This window comes from Macrobrachium rosenbergii, chromosome 11, assembly GCF_040412425.1.
Source record: "Macrobrachium rosenbergii isolate ZJJX-2024 chromosome 11, ASM4041242v1, whole genome shotgun sequence".
Classification (NCBI taxonomy): domain Eukaryota; kingdom Metazoa; phylum Arthropoda; class Malacostraca; order Decapoda; family Palaemonidae; genus Macrobrachium; species Macrobrachium rosenbergii.
In genome coordinates, this window is record NC_089751.1 from 15,207,135 (window position 1) to 15,230,670 (window position 23,536).

Genomic DNA, 23,536 nt, shown 5'->3' on the forward strand with positions numbered 1-23,536 from the left:
AATGTTGTGACACAAATCAGGCCAGCCCTCTACATATTTATTCTGAAGAATCTTTCCTCCTCTAATGCAATATTGTGACACAAATCAGGCCAGCCCTCTACATATTTATTCTGAAGAATCTTTCCTCCCCTAATGCAATGTTGTGACACAAATCAGGCCAGCCCTCTACATATTTTTTCTGAAGAATCTTTCCTCCTCTAATGCAATGTTGTGACACAAATCTGGCCAGCCCTCTACATATTTATTCTGAAGAATCTTTCCTCCCCTAATGCAATATTGTGACACAAATCAGGCCAGCCCTCTACATATTTATTCTGAAGAATCTTTCCTCCTCTAATGCAATGTTGTGACACAAATCAGGCCAGCCCTCTACATATTTATTCTGAAGAATCTTTCCTCCTCTAATGCAATGTTGTGACACAAATCAGGCCAGCCCTCTACATATTTATTCTGAAGAATCTTTCCTCCTCTAATGCAATGTTGTGACACAAATCAGGCCAGCCCTCTACATATTTTTTCTGAAGAATCTTTCCTCCTCTAATGCAATGTTGTGACACAAATCTGGCCAGCCCTCTACATATTTATTCTGAAGAATCTTTCCTCCCCTAATGCAATATTGTGACACAAATCAGGCCAGCCCTCTACATAGTTATTCTGAAGAATCTTTCCTCCTCTAATGCAATGTTGTGACACAAATCAGGCCAGCCCTCTACATATTTATTCTGAAGAATCTTTCCTCCTCTAATGCAATGTTGTGACACAAATCAGGCCAGCCCTCTACATATTTATTCTGAAGAATCTTTCCTCCTCTAATGCAATGTTGTGACACAAATCTGGCCAGCCCTCTACATATTTATTCTGAAGAATCTTTCCTCCCCTAATGCAATATTGTGACACAAATCAGGCCAGCCCTCTACATATTTATTCTGAAGAATCTTTCCTCCTCTAATGCAATGTTGTGACACAAATCAGGCCAGCCCTCTACATATTTATTCTGAAGAATCTTTCCTCCTCTAATGCAATGTTGTGACACAAATCAGGCCAGCCCTCTACATATTTTTTCTGAAGAATCTTTCCTCCTCTAATGCAATGTTGTAACACAAATCAGGCCAGCCCTCTACATATTTATTCTGTAGAAATCAACAGCTACTGGGTTGCTTTGCTTGATGAATTTCTCAGTGCTTCTGTGTTTCCATTTACTCACAATATCCCATGTTTTAACGGACTCCTCTGTCTCTTCTCTAAGTTTTTTTTTTAATCTTGTTTTTCTTAGGCTGAGAGTAATAATAATACCAAGCATTGCACGTCTCAGTAGGGCAGTGCCGCCAGTGTACCTCACGCTTGAGCACTGCTGACATTACTAAAAGTTGTTTGCAGTGTTCCTTCGTCCTCACGCTGCACCCACTTCTGAGCCTTTTACTTGACCTCCATCTCCATTTACTTTCTTCCATCCTGCTGTGCAACCATTCCAGCTCCCAGTTTTCACTGCCTTAAGCGCTGAATGGTTGCAAGTGTCACAGCGTTTGAGTTTATATCCAGTTTTTATCAGTATTAATGAATTCAATCGTTCTTTGCGCTCAAAATATATTTACAAATACGGTGAACATCTCCCCTAATTTTTATTTTAGTTCATGAGGTTTTTGGCTATCTATTTTCCTCACATGGCATTTCCGCTGGTGTAAGATCATAATGGTATTTAGTAAAATGACTTTACTCCATTTGAAAAAAGTTCATCAGTGAAATTCATTTAATAATATACAGTAGACCACACGACAATGTAAAACTACCCTTTTTAATTAACTTGATGCCAATTGACGTATTTAAAAAAAATTAAACTTGAAATATATGTAAACTTTAACGAATTTACCATTTTCTCTACAGGGACATTCGGAACAACGAGATTGCAGTAATGGGCCCAAGAGTATTCTCCGGACTCGCAAAGCTGGAATATTTGTAAGCTATTGGACATGAGCTTTTTAATCGTTTCACCTTTAAATTTCTTTCGCAATATTCACTACAGATTTTTTTTTCTCTCTCTCTCTCTCTCCCCTCCACTTTTCCCCTTGTCTTTCTGTGAAGTATGAATCATTTTCTTCTGTGAATTCAGCAAACATTCTTTGTGCTTTACTTATCAGCAATTTTGGGTGTCGTGATTTGCTGCTAATGATCATGGCTTTTCTGGGAAACGAGATAATTTTAATCCTTTTCATCCTGATACATTTGGAACACTGAAGTTACAAAAGACAAAATATCTCTTCATGATTGATAACGTATAAAAGAATGCAAATAATAACAAAATATGCCAACATGCCTTTTAGGTAAGAATATTCTTTGCTGTTTTTATACATGCAAATGACAGATGAAGCTGATTATTTTATTTTATATTTTTTCATTCCCAGCTAACCCTGATTACGCTTGGCAACAGGGTGCTCTAGTTAGGTTTTAGAACTAATTTCGTGATGATTTTCTGTTGAATCATTCTTTTACTCCACATGTTATAATAAGTTATTCTCTCTCCAAGAAATTTACCTACAGACGATTTAGCTTCAATTACTGAGTAAATTAGGAAATTTGTAATTAAGAAAATAGAATAAACACATGTTCCTTAGCATTATTTGGTTATTACTTACAGAGGTTAGAAATACAGAATGCAAAAGTTAGAATGAAATTTCAGTGTATTATCACAGTATAAAAGAAAGTATTTAACGATAAAGGACTTTGAAAACCTAAAGCTTCCAAAACCCTGTAATATCAAAAATGTTTTCTTCCTTCTTTTTTATCTTATCCAACATAAAGACATTAATTTATATGAAAACAGATTATTCATATTCCTCGGTTTCTTAAAAACACTCATCCGAGAAATCTGGAACTCGTGTAATTTACCCAGTAGAAAGCAGTTAGTGTTTTGTTAACAAGGAAAAAAAAAAAAAGAGTTGGGCTGTAACCTAAAAGAAGGGGTAGTTCTCCCTCAAAAAGGAAGAAATGTCATAAAAGCCCTGAAAAAGAAAAACAGGACGAAAATGATAAAACTTAATTATATAAATACATACTTAAATCTGTCTATCGATCTGTCTGTATGTATATACACAGACATATATATATATATATATATATATATATATATATATATATATATATATATATATATATATATATTTTTATATATATATATATATATTATATATATATACACATATATATATATATATATATATATATATATATATATATATATGTTGGGACGTTAATTAACGCATGATTGCTACGAAGGGAAAAAGGATAAGAGTGGAGGAGGGTTTTTAAACGGTAATCTAAACGGTAAGACAGCAGATTGCGTTGATGATGGCTATGGATATCTTAGGATAGACGAAAATGAATCTTTTTATTCACATGCGTTAAAAAAAAATGAGCATTTCATTATTCGAAATACATGATTTCCTAAGAATGCGAATCTTAGATAAGCTGCTGAAAGATGTCAGCAGCCATCCGGGAACAAGAATCTGGCTCATGATGAATGCGAGCAAATTAATTCAGTGTGATTTCCGTGGCCACCTGCCAACCACCATTCAAATATACTGTAATGCCACTGGCCTCATCATGGTCCAGTTCAGCAGCATTTCCTAATGTGTCCGTATCGTGCCGGATGTACCAGAATGAAAAAAAAAATATGACGTATATTCCTTTTTTGCTTGACTTTGCTTGCATAATTCTATCACACTTTGGCAAGCGACGGGTAAAGCTCCCCTCATTTATTTGTAACATTTATTGAACGATATATTAGATACTCACTCCATGATTTTAGTTTTACAGATAATAAATCCTTCGAAGAAACAAAATCCACACAGAATATCGAAATCAGGTGATGGATTCATCTTCAATGATACTTGTTTAACAGACTGTCCTTCTAAGTACTAAACTACCATGATGATAAGCATAATAATGCTCTCTTGCCTGGTAGTAGATGATAGGAGAAACGTCAGGGAAACACTGAATAATGCTGTTGGACCCTTTGATGTTATCAGTTCAGCCAACGAGTCCATTAAGATAAACCAGATTTGGAATGGTATATACTTGGGATAATAGCTGGACTACTATACCTATATTCATGGCCTCACTTTCCTCGCTCCTTCAACAGTGAGTAGACCTATTTGCTCCTTTTCCTAAGGAGTCTGAAGTAATACACATATATGCGTGAGATTTTGCCTGGAAAAAGAGCTGGTCTGTTGTCTCACAGTTGAAATCCTCAAGGGGGAGAAATCTTTATCTATCTGTTTCCAGGCAAGATTGCCGGTTAATAATTGTTATGTACATAAGTTAAGTATACCTTAGTTTGACCAGGCCACTGAGCTGATTAACAGCTCTCCTAGGGCTGGCCCGAAGGATTAGATTTATTTTACGTGGCTAAGAACCAATTGGTTACCTAGCAACGGGACCTGCAGCTTATTGTGGAATCCGAACCACATTATAACGAGAAATGAATTTCTGTCACCAGAAATAAATTCCTCTAATTCCTCATTGGCCGGTCGGCGAATCGAACGCGGGACCAGCAGAGTGTTAGCTGAAAACGATACCAACCCACCCAATGAGGAACTTGTTATGCTATGTACATAATATCACGCCCTGGGTGTTGGGGGGGGGGCCGAATTACTTATATCTACTTTCTGCTCTTGAGCAGGGGATGCTATAGATATTGGGTAAGTATGCCCACTAGGATTCAAATATCTGCATTAGTATATCTGTCACACTGAATTTAACTGGTAAGATCAACCAGCAGTCATAGAGCACACTCTTGTGTCACTGGCATCACCTGATCCACTTTTTCGTCCGAATGCTGAATAAAAAGCTATTCTCTCTCCATAAGCAGTGTACTCCTGACATTCCATGTGTGACCCACGTTCACAGTGTCATCTGTACCTGAGCAGGTCTAGTGTTGGTCTTGGGTTTTATTGATCTGTGGTCAAAATTCCCAAGAAGGAGGTTTGATTTATCACCTATTTCCAGATGGGATATATAGTTTTATGAAATGATAATAGGAAATAGAGGTAACTGCAAGGTCAATACTTTTAGTTCACTGCAAGGATGAAACACTCACCTCTCCAAAGGGATTTTTTGAGGGTCAGAATCTAATTAGTATACGCCATATGGAAGATTCTAAGCACCAGAGATCTCTAACTGTTGTAAATTATGATGTTTAAAAGGCACAAATTCCCCTAATTGTTTATCTGAATTGTTTAATGACCTTCGCAAATGATGATAAAAAATAATGGAAGGAAATATTTATGTACCCCAAGTAATTACGTAATAAATTTTGAAAAAAATGAGAAAATACACAAGTTTAGATCTTCAAAAATGACTTTCCTTGAAAAATTATAGTGGAAAATTTATACGATCTAATAAGTTTCATAAAAATAAGAAGACATGGGAATGGATTTTAAACTGAACCATGACTGAAAATAAGTCATAAACTGTAAGTGTTGTGTGGAATGTCTATTCCACAAGACAGATACAGTATAAAACTAGTTATTACTATGTATTTCTGTTAATTAACATTCTTACAACACCATGTGAATTAAGCAAAAATGCTATCAACGTTTATCTCAATCATGAATTAACGTGATGGTGTATTGGTTTTACTTCTCTGCTGTTCAAGGTGCTGTAAACAGTTGTGTGCTGTTATATAGTCTGATTAAGTTTTTCCATAATGAATCTTTTTCAGTACTTTTTGTTTCACTAGCCTCCACCGAAGGATGAATTTCGGATCAGAAGAGTATATAACTATACAATGTAAAAACATATGTACATAAGGTGACATAACTCAGTAAGAGCCTTGGGTTTTATTTTCATCTTTGCAAACACCTCCCCGTCACTACAATAACGCTTTCTTTAAATATAGCTTTTCATATTTCGTTCTGTTGTATAGGCTATTTCTTTTGCTACAGATGGACGGACGAATTTCGTTTCTGCTGCCTTGCCCGACAGGTGAAGAAGTGTTCCCCACCACCAGACGAATTCAGTTCCTGTGAGGACCTCATGACCAACACTGTCCTCAGAATCTGCGCTTGGATTCTCGGCACGGTCGCCCTCTCGGGCAACCTCTTGGTTATCATCTGGAGAACTTTCTTCGAAAACGACAACAAGGTGAGTGCTTCCAAGAAGCGTTCTTTGTGCTTGTGTATTATGTAACTTCTTGATGGTCTCTCTCTCTCTCTCTCTCTCTCTCTCTCTCTCTCTCTCTCTCTCTCTCTCTCTCCTTGCTTATCAGTTCTCTGTTTTTGTTGGGCATTTTTACCAAAGAAGTTACTTTTCAAGGGAGATGGGTCGGATTCCAATACTAGCGCAGTGTTGTCTGAAGATGAAAAAATACATTTTCACAAGTAAAGCAGAAGACCATGCATGTGCTTGAGGTTTATTACTTTCCCGTAAATTTCTATAGCTTGACGTAAAACATTTCTTTTTCAGTCAATGACTTACTGAACCCTTTTAACAATTAGCAAAGCCTTTATTTGCAGCCTTTAATTTGTCATTTTATGCCATGTCTTAACCATTCAAGGAAAACCATTCATACCTTTAACAAAAAATTATTTGCCGTGCGTAACTGATAAAACAAAAAAAACTTATAACGTCTTCAGAAGCCCGTCATCTGCAATATTTAGAGTAACTTGAATACTTTTGTGTCCCCATAGTTCTACGACTAAATTTCGGAAGCAGTCTTGTGACTACGTTTGCATACGTGTATTTGTACAGTTTCCAAATGCATATATACCAACAAATAAACACTGATATAGTTATGGCAAACCGTGCAAATTGAAATACATACAAATGGGCATGCAGTGCGGCATGACACTCATTTCCGTTGAACTTTCGGTTATGTAAATAAAGTTCAACAGAAAATCATTTGAAAGGCGCGTCGGATATTCTAAATTGCAGTATTCTAATCCCGCTTAATGGTGTATTTACAAGTATAAAGGAGCAAAGTAGAGAATTTTGTGTATGCTTATTCTTTATATACTGCACCTTTACCAAGCTGCATATGGATGGATGAAAAGTGAATAAATGTGGTGAGTAAGCAGAGCTCATTTATGTAATTCACATAAAAGCATAATTTTTTAAAAAGACTATGGAACGAATCTAATGTAGTTATAATTTTCGAGACTGGATATTTTACCAGAATCATAACTCACATTATATGAATTTATATTCTTGTTAGAGAGAGAATGTTAAATGAAGCGTGCTGCTTTTGGCGGCGAAATTGTTTAATCTTTCGTGAAAACTTGAATCCATGGTGGTCATTCTTCCCAAAGGAAAATACGTGGGCTTTTATACGGTACCAAAGTTCTCCTGAATTCAGTGTTCAAGTTTCTCGAATCGCAATATTTGGGGGTTCGGAAGCATTTTCCAAAGGAAAATGTACTGCCAACAATATACATGATTCTGATATGAAAAGAATTTAAAAATTCTTGGTATCTTTCTTTTTCAGGCGACGCGAAACAATTCCCCTTATATTTTGCTCACGCATTTATATCTTATATGTAATTTATTGATTTATCTTTTACTCTAATAAACAGATGTCTTCTTTCGGTATTTCCCATTAATTTCTGTAACTTCTTTTAAACGGACACCATATTCTTGGGAAGCCTGAATCTCAAGCCAAGGCCCTTGTAGTCTTCTTCCATTTGAATAAGGGTCTATCCTCTGAAAAAATGATAATGATGACTGGACAAAATGCATGTAAGATGCCAAGATGTACCATCTGAAAACTTCACATACGAAAATGAATTCAAACTCTTGTCTTGTCGAGTCTGGATCTCTAAATTGTTTGAAACTCTTCCGACGATTTCGTGACCAAAATAACCAGGAACACCTGCTTCTTTTCTTGTCCCTGCGTAGGTGCACTCCTTCCTAATCACTCACTTGGCCCTGGGGGACCTCTGCATGGGACTGTACCTCCTCATCATCGCCACCGTCGACGTCAGTTATCGGGGAGTTTACTTCATCTACGACGCCGTCTGGAGGACGTCACCCCTTTGTCAGCTGGCTGGGTTTCTGTCGACTTTCTCCAGCGAACTGTCAGTCTTCACATTGACAGGTAATTTTTTTTTTTATCTATTTTTATACCTATATATGTACGTACATACATACATACATATATATGTATACATACATATATATATATATATATATATATATATATATATACATATATACAGTATATACATACACATAAATATACACAAACATACATATATATATATATATATATATATATATATATATATATATATATATATACTGTATATTTGTGTGTATGTGTGTGTGTATTCTGTGTCCTCTCCCCACGTTTAGATTAACGGGCACTCTCATTTGTCCTCAATTTTATTTTGATTGAAACACCCATGCTTTTCATTATTCTGAATGAATTTCAATTTAATATATTTAAGGAAAATTAAACTTGAAAATATTAATTAAATGTCACTTAAGAATGATGAGATTGCATTCATCAGCTGCTAAAAGCATTAAATTTTCCATAATTTAACTGGTACAAAATGTATAGCAAAGAATTACAATTAATCTTTTAGAAGTATATATATATATATATATATATATATATATATATATATATATATATATATATATATATATATATATATATATATTGTTGTATTTTTTACAGCTGGGGTCTTGCTAGATAAATGGGGTATACCAGGATGATAGGCAACTTACCTAATTACCACAAAAATCTGGACTCTGGCCTTGGGGACAGCTAAAATTACCAACAACAAAATACGGCTGAAAGCCTACTTCAAAAGGGGAGTAATTAGATAAACTCTGGGGTTTAACTTGATTCATTATATTTACAAAAGAAAACGCATCAGAAGATTGGTAACCTAATTCTTGGGTAATGACGCGAGAGCAAATGACGGGGAATTTCCTGGAGGGAATAAATTGGGTTGCCCGCTTCAAAAGTTGTTTATAATGAAGTAGCGAGGGCTGCTACGCATACAAGGTGATACGCAGTTCCACAATTGAAGATTTCAAATCTGCAATCGAAAAACTTGCAGTCACTCAACCGAAACTAGCACTGTAGTGAGGGATTTGAGGAATTGCATAGATGCCTAGACTGAACTCGATTCCAATGACTCGAACATCATACGCTTACGTTATACTTCTCGAAAATGCTTTGCACACTTGACAGCACAAAATACTAAGCAATACTGGTCTATCTGTAAGTATATCGCACTATGAAAAGACAGGAACTTATTTGTTGAGAGAATAAGGAACGTGGCTGACGAAAAACCTTAAATCCTCGTACTTTACCTTTCTTAAGGAGCTGAAGTTCTCTTCTTACGAGGGTCAGCGAGAGGGAGGGCAAGTGAATTAATTCACAACAAAAGTTACTTTGGATACTGACGGCCACGTGTCGAAAATAGGCAGTTTGATGGGGCAAGGGACGGAGCTCTGGTGTCCGTCCCGCCGCCGTCAATTCTGAGAGAAAGCTCCTCTCTCCAAGGCCCTTTGTAGATTCGGAAGTTGTGGCTTGCTCTTCCTAGATAGCGTTGTGATCACTGTGCCTGGATGGAAATGCAGGCAGCATGGCTCCGATTTCAAAATGGCGGAACGCACGCGTTCAGCCCGCCAGGTGACCTGCCTCAGGAGACGGTTAGCTCTGGTAGGGTCCGCACCTGGAATTAAGGGATTTCTGACAACACTTTGGATAAGAAAGGGGTTAAAGTAGTTTTCCCCCCAAGAGGCAGTGGTGAGAGGTTTTAGAGGTGAATTTGCTTACAGTGAATCATACTAAATTTACTTTATTGAATTACTTAGTCCTTTTTACTTTGAATTATTGCATGAACGAAGGCGTAGGAGGGAATATTCTTAATATATATATATATATATATATATATATATATATATATATATATATATATATATATATATATATATATATATATATATATATGTTAAAACAAGGATTACAGCGGTTATTCCGAAAGGTAGCGGTTTTCCCATATATAATTTATTGTCTGACGAAATAACAAAGGCTGGCGACATAACAACATTTTGCTTCTCAAACACAAATGTCAACATCCCAGAGGCTAAATTTACTCCCTAATATTTTAATATTTTATCAAAAATGTTTTCCTACCCGTATCACACTACCTATCACTGAAAGGCGCAATTAGGATTTACCTTAATTAAACTGCTTAGCACGTTAGCAACGTTAGGCAGAATGAGCAGTTTTTAGGAACATGCTTATGAAAGAGAGAGAGAGAGAGAGAGAGAGAGAGAGAGAGAGAGAGAGAGAGAGAGAGAGAGAGAGAGTTATAAGCCTTACTTTTTTGAGTTACGAAAGTAAGCTTTGCTTGAACTAAGAGAAAATAATTTTTAGGTAGAACGCTACAGTTGATGTGATTGTTTTTTCACAGTGATCACCCTGGAAAGATTTCTAGTGATTATCTTTCCCTTTCGGTTAACGCGTCTGGACATGCGCTGGACGAGACGAATCATGGCTTGTGTTTGGGTGTCCGTCGGTCTCCTGGCAGCCTTGCCGCTCCTAGACCTGCAGTATTTCAAGTAAGTGAACTCTTTTGTTCTTCTTTTTTTTGGTTTTAAATTTTCATGCGTAAAATATCTTTAAGAATTTATTAAAGACCTCTTACTTTCTTTCTCTCGTTTATGAGGTGGCTCCTTTTACTGGGGAAAATTTTCACATTTATATTTAGTTCTCCAGAGATCTTATCCTCATTGTGATGGCAAGTGACATTTATACGGTATTCATGTTTAAACAACATTCATTAAGTTTCTTTTCTTTTCAATAAACTCTATCCTTGAAAATATGTATTGCGCATATCGATTTTGATCTGGACCAAGACTGTACGTTAGGACTCAGACTTATATCGATTTCCTTCATGATGTACTGATTTAATTACTTGTTAGGGATTATTTCTTAAAATCTTGCCGACTTTCATAGAGAACGGTAATAAAGAGTAGCATCTGTACTTAGTATTCATAATTTCAATCACCATTAAAAAGTACCAATGCGTTTCGCCTTGGTATCTGCAAGACATCTTCAGAATACCAGATTGTTATGTCTCACGCTACAGACAATAAGTGACGTTAATGGACCAATTGAATATCCAGGTCTTGATTACCTACTTTGGGCCAATCAGCGAGTATTAATGGTAGCAAGTAGCAAAAATAGATAAATTTTTTGTCTAAATCTGTTCTATATATTTTGATAAACCCATTTCTAAAATTTCTCACACCTTGCCATAATATCAGCTTTGTTGATTAAAGTGTCTATCGAGTTGAGCATTATATTTTTTAAGATGTCCATATAGGGCTCCCTCTGGAGCATGATGGACAGACTTCATATGAAACGTTTGGGAGTAACACCTATATAGGAGTGATAGATGCGGATCATTAATGTCTTATATTTTAAAAAGAAAATTAGCTTATTTGTTGACCTTGCATAAAATGCTTAAATACTTCTAGCCAAATAAGTGAATGTAGTTTTTCTCTTTTAATTGATTGCCTTGCCTGTTTGTCGTCTTAACGACTTCGTTGTTCATCTTGCTTGTGTAATTATTGCCAACATGGGGTTACATGTCGTCTCATTTCAAGCCAGTGGTGACACTGCAGAGATATTTGTGGGACACTCACTATTGCCATTCTGGTATATCCCAGAGATCACTTGTTTTTCTGTACATAGATGCTATGTCTACAAATGGAAAGGAATGGCCCCGTCCTTGAAATACTCCATACTGAAATCATGTACAGAATTACTTGTATAAGACACCCCTGTTCACTTCATAAGGTACTGGACAATCATGGAAATATCAACATCTAGTACATAGCACTACTTATTGCATCAATGCAAGGGAACGCTTTTTAATGACAGTCACACAGAAGTTAGCAAATAGGAATCCTAGGGGATAACTTATATGAGCAATACTTTTCTTTGAGTGCAAAAATGGGTTTTGCTGTGCAAATTTCCAAGAGCCATTCAAGTGTAGGTTCTTTGACGTCTATCTGTTCTGTCCAGTATTATCTCGATAGTCTCATCAATAAGCACATTTATAAAAAATAAAGCCTCTAAAGATCAAGATATGCAAGTGTCAGATAGGGAGGCCACCTGAGCGGCTGGCAAGAGTTCACCAGAAATAAGATTATTTTGAGAGGATATAATGAATAAGGATACTATTAAGGAATTTTGCCATGTTATGGTTAAAGATGAGTGTTTGGTTTTAGCCTACCGTTTTTGTGGCTTTTGACGTTAATGGAAATGTAACCTTGATGGATTTTCCCAGTATACAGTCCAAAATTCTTGGTTTTCATGACTTCAGTGGTCTATGTTTGCCTCTTTTTTTTTAATGTCTTATTGGGTTATGGGTAATCTTAGTAAACTTAGACTTATCCTTGGGAAGACCATCAAGTTGCTAGTCGTATTTTTGTTGGCCCTGAAGACAGGTACTTTTGCATGATCTTGAATAAAAGGGATATAGTGCAGTAACTTTTTCAATGAAAGCTTGAAGAGGCAGAAAGTAACCCACAGTTGCTACAAAATGGACAACAGTCTCATTACTGAATGGACATCCTCCTCTAAAAGTGACATCATATTTGTCGTCTCACAGCATCCGAGGTCTCAAGGATTCTCCTTCCACTCAGACGTCAATAAAACTTCAAAACTAACTGTTTTAAAGGCGTTAAATTGAAGATAACCCCATAACCCTCAGAAGAAATTCCCCGAGGGACTCAGTTGGTATTACTTTTTGCTCTTTGACACCAAAGCTAAAGGAGTATACTACAATTAGTGCAATAAAAGAAGGCCATAGTATCCAAAGAGTCGAGGTCAGTCTGTTAGCAGAATCCATGAAGACCAGTGGCCACCACAGAAATGCTTACAGCAACAAAGACTTAGAATGGGGCTGCCAGACGCCTACATTCCCCGCTGATGTAGCCATCTGAAGGGACCTACTTTTGCATTTATTCGGACCTACGAAAGCCACTAAAAACTCAAGCCACTAAAAACTCGGAGTTATCCTTATGGATGAACATAAGTTTACCAAAATTCCTTGTAACCTAATAGAAGCCCTTACAAAAAAAAGATAGAGAAAAGAAAAAGCTGTTAAGACTATAGAAGAATTCACATTCAAGACCGAAGGCCTGTAAAATGTTAAAACCCACAATTGTAGCACTACGATCTGTCAAACTTTCACCCCTGTCCATAACCTGGCTAAGCTCGCTATTTATGTAATCCTTTAAATACTCTTTCGCGTCTTCTGGCGAGTTCTTGCGGGTTGTTTGCGTGACTTCCCCAACTGATACCATTACATCCCTTGATGAGAAGAGTGTTTACAAATATTCCTGTAGATGGGACTCCAGATGATACAATACAAGCCCTGCAGTGATTTGGAAATATGAACTAAAGTGGCCACCCTCCGCATCACAAGAATAATTTCTATACTCAGATGGATGGAGCAGCTAAGGGTTCCACCTTTGGGGTTCTAATTGCCAGCCTCTATATGGATGTAGGAGAAGAGAATCTTAACATTCGTGTAAAAACCAGTGTTATTCCTTCAATATGTAGATGGTGTAAACCCAGCGCTATTCCTTCAATATATAGATGGTGTATTTGTGCTTACCCTTGACCTCCAATACCTTGATAGCCTGACAATGATCCTCCATAATAATTCTGTACGTGATTTCAAAGTGGAGCTTAGCTAGACGTCCTCAAAAATGAAGTGTGTCCATTGACTCCAGGGGAAGTCCAGATCGCATAGGGACGTCCAATACTTGAAACATCCTTGTACAAAAAGCAAACATATCTCCAACCCACGAAGTATAATGCATTGTCATCATATCATATGTTCTTAACTGGACAGGGTATCTCAATCCCTGGTAGACAATGGGTACACAAAGAAAATGTTAGCCACAGTCATCAAGAAAGAACTAGAAAAGCTATCAAAAATACAACGAGCGAAGCAACTGCAAGACGAAAGTCCAGTTCTCTTATTCTACAGGAATTATGTAGGTCCCTAACATAATGTTCGACGAAAACGACATAAGTCTAATGAAAACGAAAATACAATTTTCCTTTTTTTGCTGTTTGCTCTTACTTTATTTTTCCTTAAGCATTACCTGTCCATTCTTTTCCTTCTCATCTCACAATTTCCCTCCTTCTTTCTCGCAGTAAACACTAATGTTCGCGTATCTCATTATCGGCTTATTCATATTGCCTTTCCCCTTACGTTCAAAATTATTTTCCGATAAAACCAATTAACCTAAGACGCATTTATGCTAAAAGAAAACAAGGCCCTTCGCAAAGTTTTCCCATACCATAAGATTTTCGGTATGTCTGTCTTATTTTCCAGTTACTCAAACGGTTTTTAGACCGGAATGAAATAGAAAAAAAATACTCCTCACTTTTAAAGGAAACTTTTCAATTCTTTAAATTAATAATTATATAACAATGTGAATTCGAGATTATGAATTGATTAAGATTTGCGCGTTTCAAGTGCCAAAGGATATTTTTTACTTAATCTAATTCACATGATGGACTAGGAGTTTATAATTTATTTAAGTACACCTTAGTTTTACCAGACCACTGAGCTGATTAACAATTCTCCTAGGGCTGGCCCGAAGGATTAGACTTATTTTACGTGGCTAAGAACCAATTGGTTACTTAGCAACGGGACCTACAGCTTATTGTGGAATCCGAACCACATTATAGCGAGAAATGAATTTCTATCACCAGATATAAATTCCTCTAACTCTTCGTCAGCCGGCTGGAGACTCGAACTCGGGCCTAGCGAGTGCTAGTACACAGCTCTACCGACTCGCCCAACGAAGAGCTAACTAAATGGATAAAATTATTTATATATATATATATATATATATATATATATATATATATATATATATATATATGTATATATATATATATACACACATATATATATATATATATATATATATATATATATATATATGTATATATATAGACACACATATATATATATATATATATATATATATATATATATATATATATATATATTATAGATATATGTTTATATATATATATATATATATATATATATATATATATATATATATATATATATATATACGTATATGCATATATATATATATATATATATTATATATATATATATATTATATATATATATATATATATATATATATATTTTACAAGGAATATGTGAATCAGGGATTTCAAGAAATCCCTAGGGAATATGTGGTATGACCAATTCGCTTAGGAACATTTGATCCCCTAGGGGCTAGTACTAAACACGGCGAAAAAGTGATTCATCTACACTGTTTCGCCGTGGTTAGTATTAGCCCCTCGAGGATCAAATGTCCCTAAGTGCATTTGATCCCCGAGGGACAAGTACTAAATAGGGCGAAATACATTTGATCACCGGGGGACTAGTACTAAACATGGCGAAACAGTGTAGATGATTTTCACTGTTTCGCCGTGTTTAGTACTAGTCCCTCAGGGATCAAATGTCCCTAAGTGAATTGGTGATTTCATTAATCACCTGGAAATTTCAGGGATCTCGTGAAATCCCTGGTTTCACATTCTTGCTGATACCCCCCCCCACACACACACACACACACACATTATGGAATTTTTGTATTTAACAAGTGTCATAAGTTAATTTGACAAGTGGATTTAGATACAGATAGCCTTCTCATTCAGCGACGAAAGTATCAGAACTGAAAGCCGAGTTATGCAATAAAATTCGAAACCTGAAGAATTTGGTCTTCTTGTTAATTGTCCCCCAGGAGTCAATGGACACACTTCATTTCTGAAGACAATGTGAGACGAGGCTCAAAGTGCAAGTCGGCGTTACGGTGACAATATGGTCAAGATTCCAAGACTGAAGGCGGCAGTGTAGTAAAGTATACCTTAGTTTAACCAGACCAATGGGCTGATTAACAGCTCTCCTACGGCTGGCCCGAAGGATTAGACTTATTTTACGTGGCTAAGAACCAATTAGTAGAATGATAAATCAACTTTTTTTGGTTCGTATTCGATAAAGTCTGCATTGTGCTGACACGAACTCTTGCTCTAGGGCAGCCCGTAATCAACATATTCTTTTTTTTACAATTTGTCTGTGCTTGCTTGTGCGTATGTTTTTCGTCCAAGTGAATTTAGCATGTGTTAATATCTTTTAATCATAATTTATTTCCGTGACTATGATAATATGATACTGGAGAGGATTAACGACAGTCACAAAGATGTGGTTTAAGTGTTGTGGCTTCTAGACAGTGATAACCTGATACAATGGAAATTAACGCACCTCTACCCTAACTGGAGGTAATATTATGTAACCGCACTATTCAAATGACTACGGTTGAGAAAATGCCATTAAACGCGTGACCCGCTCGAGGACTTGAGTTAATGGTATAAATTTTTGATCTATTCCTAAAGGGACTCCAAACCAAACGACAACAGTAACGGCCGCAAAGGTTAAAAGATGAAGGTTAGCTTCAACCTACTTCACCAACAAAAAGGGCAAATATAAACACAGGCGTACAAACTTGTTATCAACATGATGGCATTCTTTCTTTGTTACAACTACAAAGAAAAAAAATATATCTTAGTTTAACCAGACCACTGAGGAGCTGATTAACAGCTCTCCTAGGGCTGGCCCGAAGGATTAGATTTATTTTACGTGGCTAAGAACCAGCTGGTTACCTAGTAACGGGACCTACAGTTTATTGTGGAATCCGAACCACATTATGACGAGACATTAATTTCTATCACCAGAAATAAATTCCTCTAATTCTTCAATGGCCGGTCGGAGAGTCGAAAGCTGGGCCAACAGCGTGTTAGCCGAGAGCTCTACCCACCTCCAATGAAGAATTGTCACAACTTCAACCTTTTTTCTGTCATAGTCAGCATAAATTCACAGCTGTACAATAAACAAGTCTTTTTTGAATGGCAATAGATTGTCCCTCCGAATGGTCTGTTTCTTATCGTACTCCATGAATAACGAGGACTCTTAACAAGCACTTGAACAGATTTAGCTCCTAACACTATTAGTCTTGTCCTGATGTGTGTAATGATTTGCGTAGCTAATGCCCATAAAAAGTTATGATGTTCAGTTTTATATAAATGTAATAAAAGTCACGGTATGCGAGACTACATGAATTGAAGCTTATACAAAAAAATTTTTCCACATTTCAGTATTACGGTTGATCTGCCCGACAATTAAAATCAGGAGACCCGTGGCAATATTGCTTTGTCAGTTTTCATCTCTTGACCAAAAATTTAATTTTTTTACTCTATGATTTTATTCATTGTAATATGTCGGTGTTAGATACTCAGGTATATATTTTCAGATTGACTTCGAGTACTTCTTTCGGTCATCTGATGCGATAATAAACATTGTGATCATAATATACTAAACAGGTTACTTGGAAATTAGATTGTCCTTTAGTAAGGAATCAGGAACTTAGTGAGGGGATTAGGCCTCTTGAGAAGTCAGGTTTTTAGTTTTCTGTAAAAGAAAACTATTGAGATAGCTTTGTCTGTCCGTCCGCACGTTTTCTGTCCGCCCTCAGATCTTAAAAACTACTGAGGCTACAGGGCTGCAAATGGGTATGTTGATCATCCACCCTCCAATCATCAAACATACCAAATTTCAGCCCTCTAGCCTCCTCAGTAGCTTTTATTTTATTTAAGGTTAAAGTTACCCTTAATCGTGCTTCTGGAAACGAAATTTGACAGGCCACCACAGGGGCGTGATTAAAGTTTCATGGGCCGCGGCTCATACAGCACTATACCGAGATCACCGAAAGATAGATCTATTTTCGGTGGTCTTGATTATACGCTATACAGAAAATTCGACTGCGCCGAAGAAACTTCCGCGCATTTTTTACTTGTTTTTCCCTGTTATCAAATGACCCGTACATTCAACTCTGTTGCTGCATTCTGAGTAATCCCCTGGAAACGCCCCCCACCCCCTGCCACCAACAAAGAGGTTGAATACCCGCGGAACGTTCGGCCACTTGCGAAAATTCCTTGAAACCTTCACCTTAAAATAACACTACTTGTACATACAAGATTTCCTTTGGAAGCTAAGCGAGCAAATCCTTATCGAAATTAAATTTTTCTTTTACACACTAAGCATGCCAGAATGTACTTCTTGACGTGTATTCTATCAATTCGAAGCAGGGGAACTCTTCGAGGTATTCTCTAAACATGAGGGATTATCTTAAGCTTACAATATTCAGAGCTCCTTCATGGCAGAGTATTTGTTTAATCGCTCTTCGCTGATAACACCACAGTTTACTTGGGGTCGGATATATGTAAACATTTTGGATCTCGGATCTCATTAATCGCGAAAGGTTATTAATTGCATATACAGACACAATGAACAACTCCTGTGTACATTCATTGTAAAGTTAATTGATCGTAGCATTTATTTCTTTCCAGAAATTTCTATGGGAGATCTGGCGTTTGTCTGGCTTTACACATAACACATGAAAAACCCAATGGATGGGAGTACTCCGTTTTTGTGTTCTTGGGTAAGTACTAAACAAATGATTAGGTTTTGGATCTCTGTTTGTCACTCTCTCGTATTTCCTTACTATTTTCTTCATTCCATGTTTATTAAAATTCGTGTATTTGAAAATTAATGCAAATTAACTGAATGCCTGTGGAAGAATCAGCACAGTAAGATGACTAAACACGAGCCATCAAATAAAATGTCTATATAAATATGATATCGGACAAAAAGGGCTAAATTTTTCTCTAACACACACACATATATATATATATATATATATATATATATATATATATATATATATATATATATATATATATATATATATATATATATATATATACACAATATATATATTTACATATATCTATAAATATACAATATATATATATATGTATATATCTATATGTGTGTGCGTATGCATGTATGTAAACACACACATACACTCTGAGTTACAGGTGTCTGAGAAATAAAAGGAGAAAAAATGAAGCTCTAGGCAAGCACAAATTGAATGTATTATATATATATATATATATATATATATATATATATATATATATATATATATATATATATATATATATATATACATATATATATATACACACACACACACACACACACATATATATATATATATATATATATATATATATATATATATATGTGTGTGTGTGTGTGTGTGTGTGTGTATAATGAAGTTACTTCGGAGAAAATATGCTGACAGTTTTATTGTTTGGAGCTCAGTGACTAAAGAAATGGAAGCATGCACACACACACATACACATCTATGTATATATATATATATATATATATATATATATATATATATATATATATATATATATATATATATATATATATATATATATATATATATATATATATATATATATATATATATATATATATATATATATATATATATATATATATATATATATATATGTATATATACAGAATGTATGCATATATATATATATATATATATATATATATATATATATATATATATATATATATATATATATATATACATTGAAGTTACTTTGGAGAAAATACGATGTATTCTGGATTAGTCGATTTGTGCTTGGATCAAGATTGCATGCACTGCGTTCCCTACTAACCTAGAGCAAACATCTATTCCATTTGCGTCCTGTTTACTGCCCGCCTCTGCCAGCATAACGTTTTCAAAGCAACTACAGCGTTCACTGGTAGTTGAGTAATAATTTTTAAATGCTGACAGTTTCGTAAGAAGGCCATTCTATATGTCATAACAAATTGCTGTACTTGTGATCCTTTCTTATGAAATTTCATGTATATCTAGTTTTTGTAGCATAACATAAATACCATATTTACAACATCTTATTACACCATCTTATTAAACAAAACAAGAGAGAAAAGCACAGAGGTGAGGTGTGAGCTTCATTTACCTGATGCTGTTTCTACTTGGTTGAAAAACATTACTTTGCTTGCTACAACCTTTGTATCAGAGAGTTCTGGGATCACAGTATATATTGATTTTCCAATATACACAAACACACACATATATATGTGTATGTATATACAGTACATATATAAGTACACACACACACATATATATATATATATATATATATATATATATATATATATATATATATATATATATATATGTATATATATAAAGGCAAAATCCACGAAGGAAAGAGAAGCAATGGAGTCCTTCGTGGATTTTGTCTTTATGTATTCATCACGTTCCATATTTTCGTGATTCAGTTATACAGTATATATATAAATATATACAGTATATATATATATATATATACTGTGTATATATATACACACATATCTATAGAGAAGGATGGATAGCACTCTATACCACAAGATGTCCACACTTACAGCTTCACACACTACATAAAATGCTCATCAATAACATGATAAACTTCCGTACACAAACTAAGCCATTCACCCCTATCACGTATGGTCACGCTTCCTGAATATTACGGGCATTCGTTACCAATACTTCCTACACGAGATGTATCCTATCCTTTCTAGGTCATCCTCTCCTCCATCCCCTTTAACGCCTAATTCTACGCACTTTTCACAAACCTATTGTCGTCCATTCTTTCCACATGATCGAACCATCTCAAACTATCTTCATATCTCGTGTAATGCATGTAGTTCGGAAATGTTCAATCTCAAACAGCTTAAACCACCTTTCCTTCCATCACATTCAGCATTATACTTCATTTCCATAAAGGAGAGTTAGCTCAATAATGAATTCACATATTTCCTTCTTATACATCTTAACATCAAGCCGTTTGCCCTCACAGGAGTGGTTACAGAACAATAGGGTAATTGTGGTCAATGTCACATTCATAATTATCAATATGTCGAACCCCTGCACGCTGCAACATCTTACGGATACTAAGGACCTTCAGCTATAATTCCAATTACACTTTACCTATCCAGCACTTTCTAGATACTTTTCTATAACTTCCTTCTAGCCTACTTTCTATAGTTCTTTCCACAGATCAGGGCCACTTCAAGACACTCTGGACTGTCTCCACATACTTTAAAACCTTCTTGTATCATATACACTACACTGCAATTCATCTTAAAGCTTCAAATCTCTTAAGGTAATTTCTGATGTGAACACCTTTCACCTCGCGCAAGAATACACAGAAACTTTTAAATGGTAATCTAATTTTAATGTGAAGTTCAAGCGCTTATATTTGAAGTTGATAAGGACATCTACTTTTTCTTTTATTCACCAAAATACCTTACATGTGCAGTTTGTCCAAAACATATGAAGAGGAACACCCTTTACGTTCCTGATAAAAATGAAAGAAGTCAGTACTATAGAAGTACAGATGAGGTGAGAAAAAAGCCTTAGTATCAACAACAATATTATTGCAATAGACCGCGGAATGAGATAAAGCTAGTTTTACCAGAACAAGGAAAGTGCTTATAAGAATCATAAACACCATGGCACTTACGCCCCCTCGTCCTTACAAAATGAACCCAAAAGGCTCATTGGAAGCCAAACCTGACATCGTTCCTTGTTACAATCAACAGCACAGCGCCATTTGAGAACAAAAAAGATAAGATCCTTGTTACAAATTGCCTGTTAGGGTGGAAACTATAAGCCCTTTGACAATACTTATACTGGCAAGGGTAACAAGGAACTATGTCGCAACCTTATATCGACGACGCACATAGTAGAGGACCTCCTCCACACCAAGATCTAGATCTTGCTCCACACATTCTCCGCCACAATATCGTCAAAGGGAATACCAATTTCAACGTTTAATACTACTGAAAGCCGTATCAGTTACAACACTGAAATCGTGTGACAATGTCCAAACCTTCAGCACGACAACGCCATTGTTGCGAAAGGAAATGCACTAGTTGATGATCGAGTTATTATACAAGCTAGAGAACAAGAAAAACAAGAAATGAATCCATTCTAATTGGAAAAACGCGAACCATGTGGTCATTGTCAGGTTTAAAAAGGAGGATAGGCAATACGATACAGCATACACATTCTTTTACTAGGTTTTTATTATTATTATTATTATTATTATTATTATTACTTATAGTTAAAATATCATTGTTGTTACTAAAGGTACGTATATTATTGGTGTAAACTGTAAATAATAACTATTATTGACAATGTTCGTATCTGTCAGCAACACCATCATTATAGTTTTTCTATACATATATTTTACTCTTGGCTTAGCATGTGTTACGGGCCAAAAGTATATTAATCGGCTCAGAATACAAAAATGTCATAATCAATACAACCACTCCCAAGCGAAACTATTTCTTTTAACGTTAGCTTTAAATGAGAGAGAGAGAGAGAGAGAGAGAGAGAGAGAGAGAGAGAGAGAGAGAGAGAATCCCGTAGGGGTCTCGATAGGTAGGTCCGACTTCAGATGAACACGCCAGGCTTCTTATTCATTGTAACATTTTATTAACGGTTACGCAAGGGCTAGTCTTGTCATGAGGTCGTCTTACTGCATACCTGTCTACTTATCCCTAACGGTATTAAAAGCTGTCAAAAACATGTACCAAGTGTCAATGGTGAAATGTTGTCAGCAAGATTAGGTAGTAAACACCATGATCAAATATTTAATTGAAGTAATCCAGTTTTTGACGTTTAACAGAAGGCCTTCTTTTAATATTTCATGAGAATTCTATTTACATAAAATGGCCAGCATATGTCAAAGGTATTTATATGTAATTGATACTAAGTTAAAATGTTTATATTACTAATTATATATTCAAATTTTTCTTAACCTTGTTTTAGCGGCTATAATTATGATGGAAGCAGAAACCTTTACTAATGTCCATTTTCCAACAAAAACGCTCCACTTCTCAACATTCTCGTAATCTGGGACGTAAAATTTCAGTTGTGAATCTCCTGTCGTTCTCAATCATTGCCGCGTCATACCTGGGCATGTACTGGGCGGCAAGCTCCACCAGCGCTGCAGTCAGATCCGATCTCCACAGGAGGGAATCGAGTATGGCAAGAAGAATGACCCTCATTGTCGTAACAGATGCCGCCTGCTGGCTTCCCATCATATGCCTGGGTATCGTTTCGCTGGCAGGGGTGAGAATACCACCTCAGGTAAGTTTTGAAGGTTGTTTTCTCTGGATATGTTTAAAATGAATTGTAGAACTACTTTACGATGTCAGCGTTCCTTTCCTTTGTTTTGATTACATATTATTCCGCAGGCATGCCCATGCATTTTTATATGTTTATCAATGCGTGGGTCATATGGTTTACCATAATTACATCGCGGTAATAAAGCCGTGATAATTGCATCGTAGGTATTTCCGTTGAAGTGTAATTATGTTGCGATGTATCACATTGTTAGTAGGTTCATGTTACGCCTTTTCATCGCACGATAATAAATCACACACACACACATAATTAAATATCGATGAACTTCTCCGAAACTACTGGTTTACTCAAATGCGGTTACGTCATTACTTTCATGATTGTT

General features: G+C 35.8%; 1 protein-coding gene across 1 annotated transcript in view; it reads left to right on the top strand.

Moving 5' to 3' along the window:
• Window positions 1-23,536, top strand: part of LOC136843185 (G-protein coupled receptor GRL101-like) — a 191,500-nt gene that overhangs the window by 153,730 nt on the left and 14,234 nt on the right. The window contains exons 21-26 of the mRNA XM_067111258.1: window positions 1,882-1,953; window positions 5,940-6,138; window positions 7,888-8,086; window positions 10,425-10,572; window positions 18,470-18,561; window positions 22,940-23,157. Coding sequence (XP_066967359.1) covers window positions 1,882-1,953; window positions 5,940-6,138; window positions 7,888-8,086; window positions 10,425-10,572; window positions 18,470-18,561; window positions 22,940-23,157 — 928 coding nt within the window. The remainder of the gene's footprint in view (window positions 1-1,881; window positions 1,954-5,939; window positions 6,139-7,887; window positions 8,087-10,424; window positions 10,573-18,469; window positions 18,562-22,939; window positions 23,158-23,536) is intronic.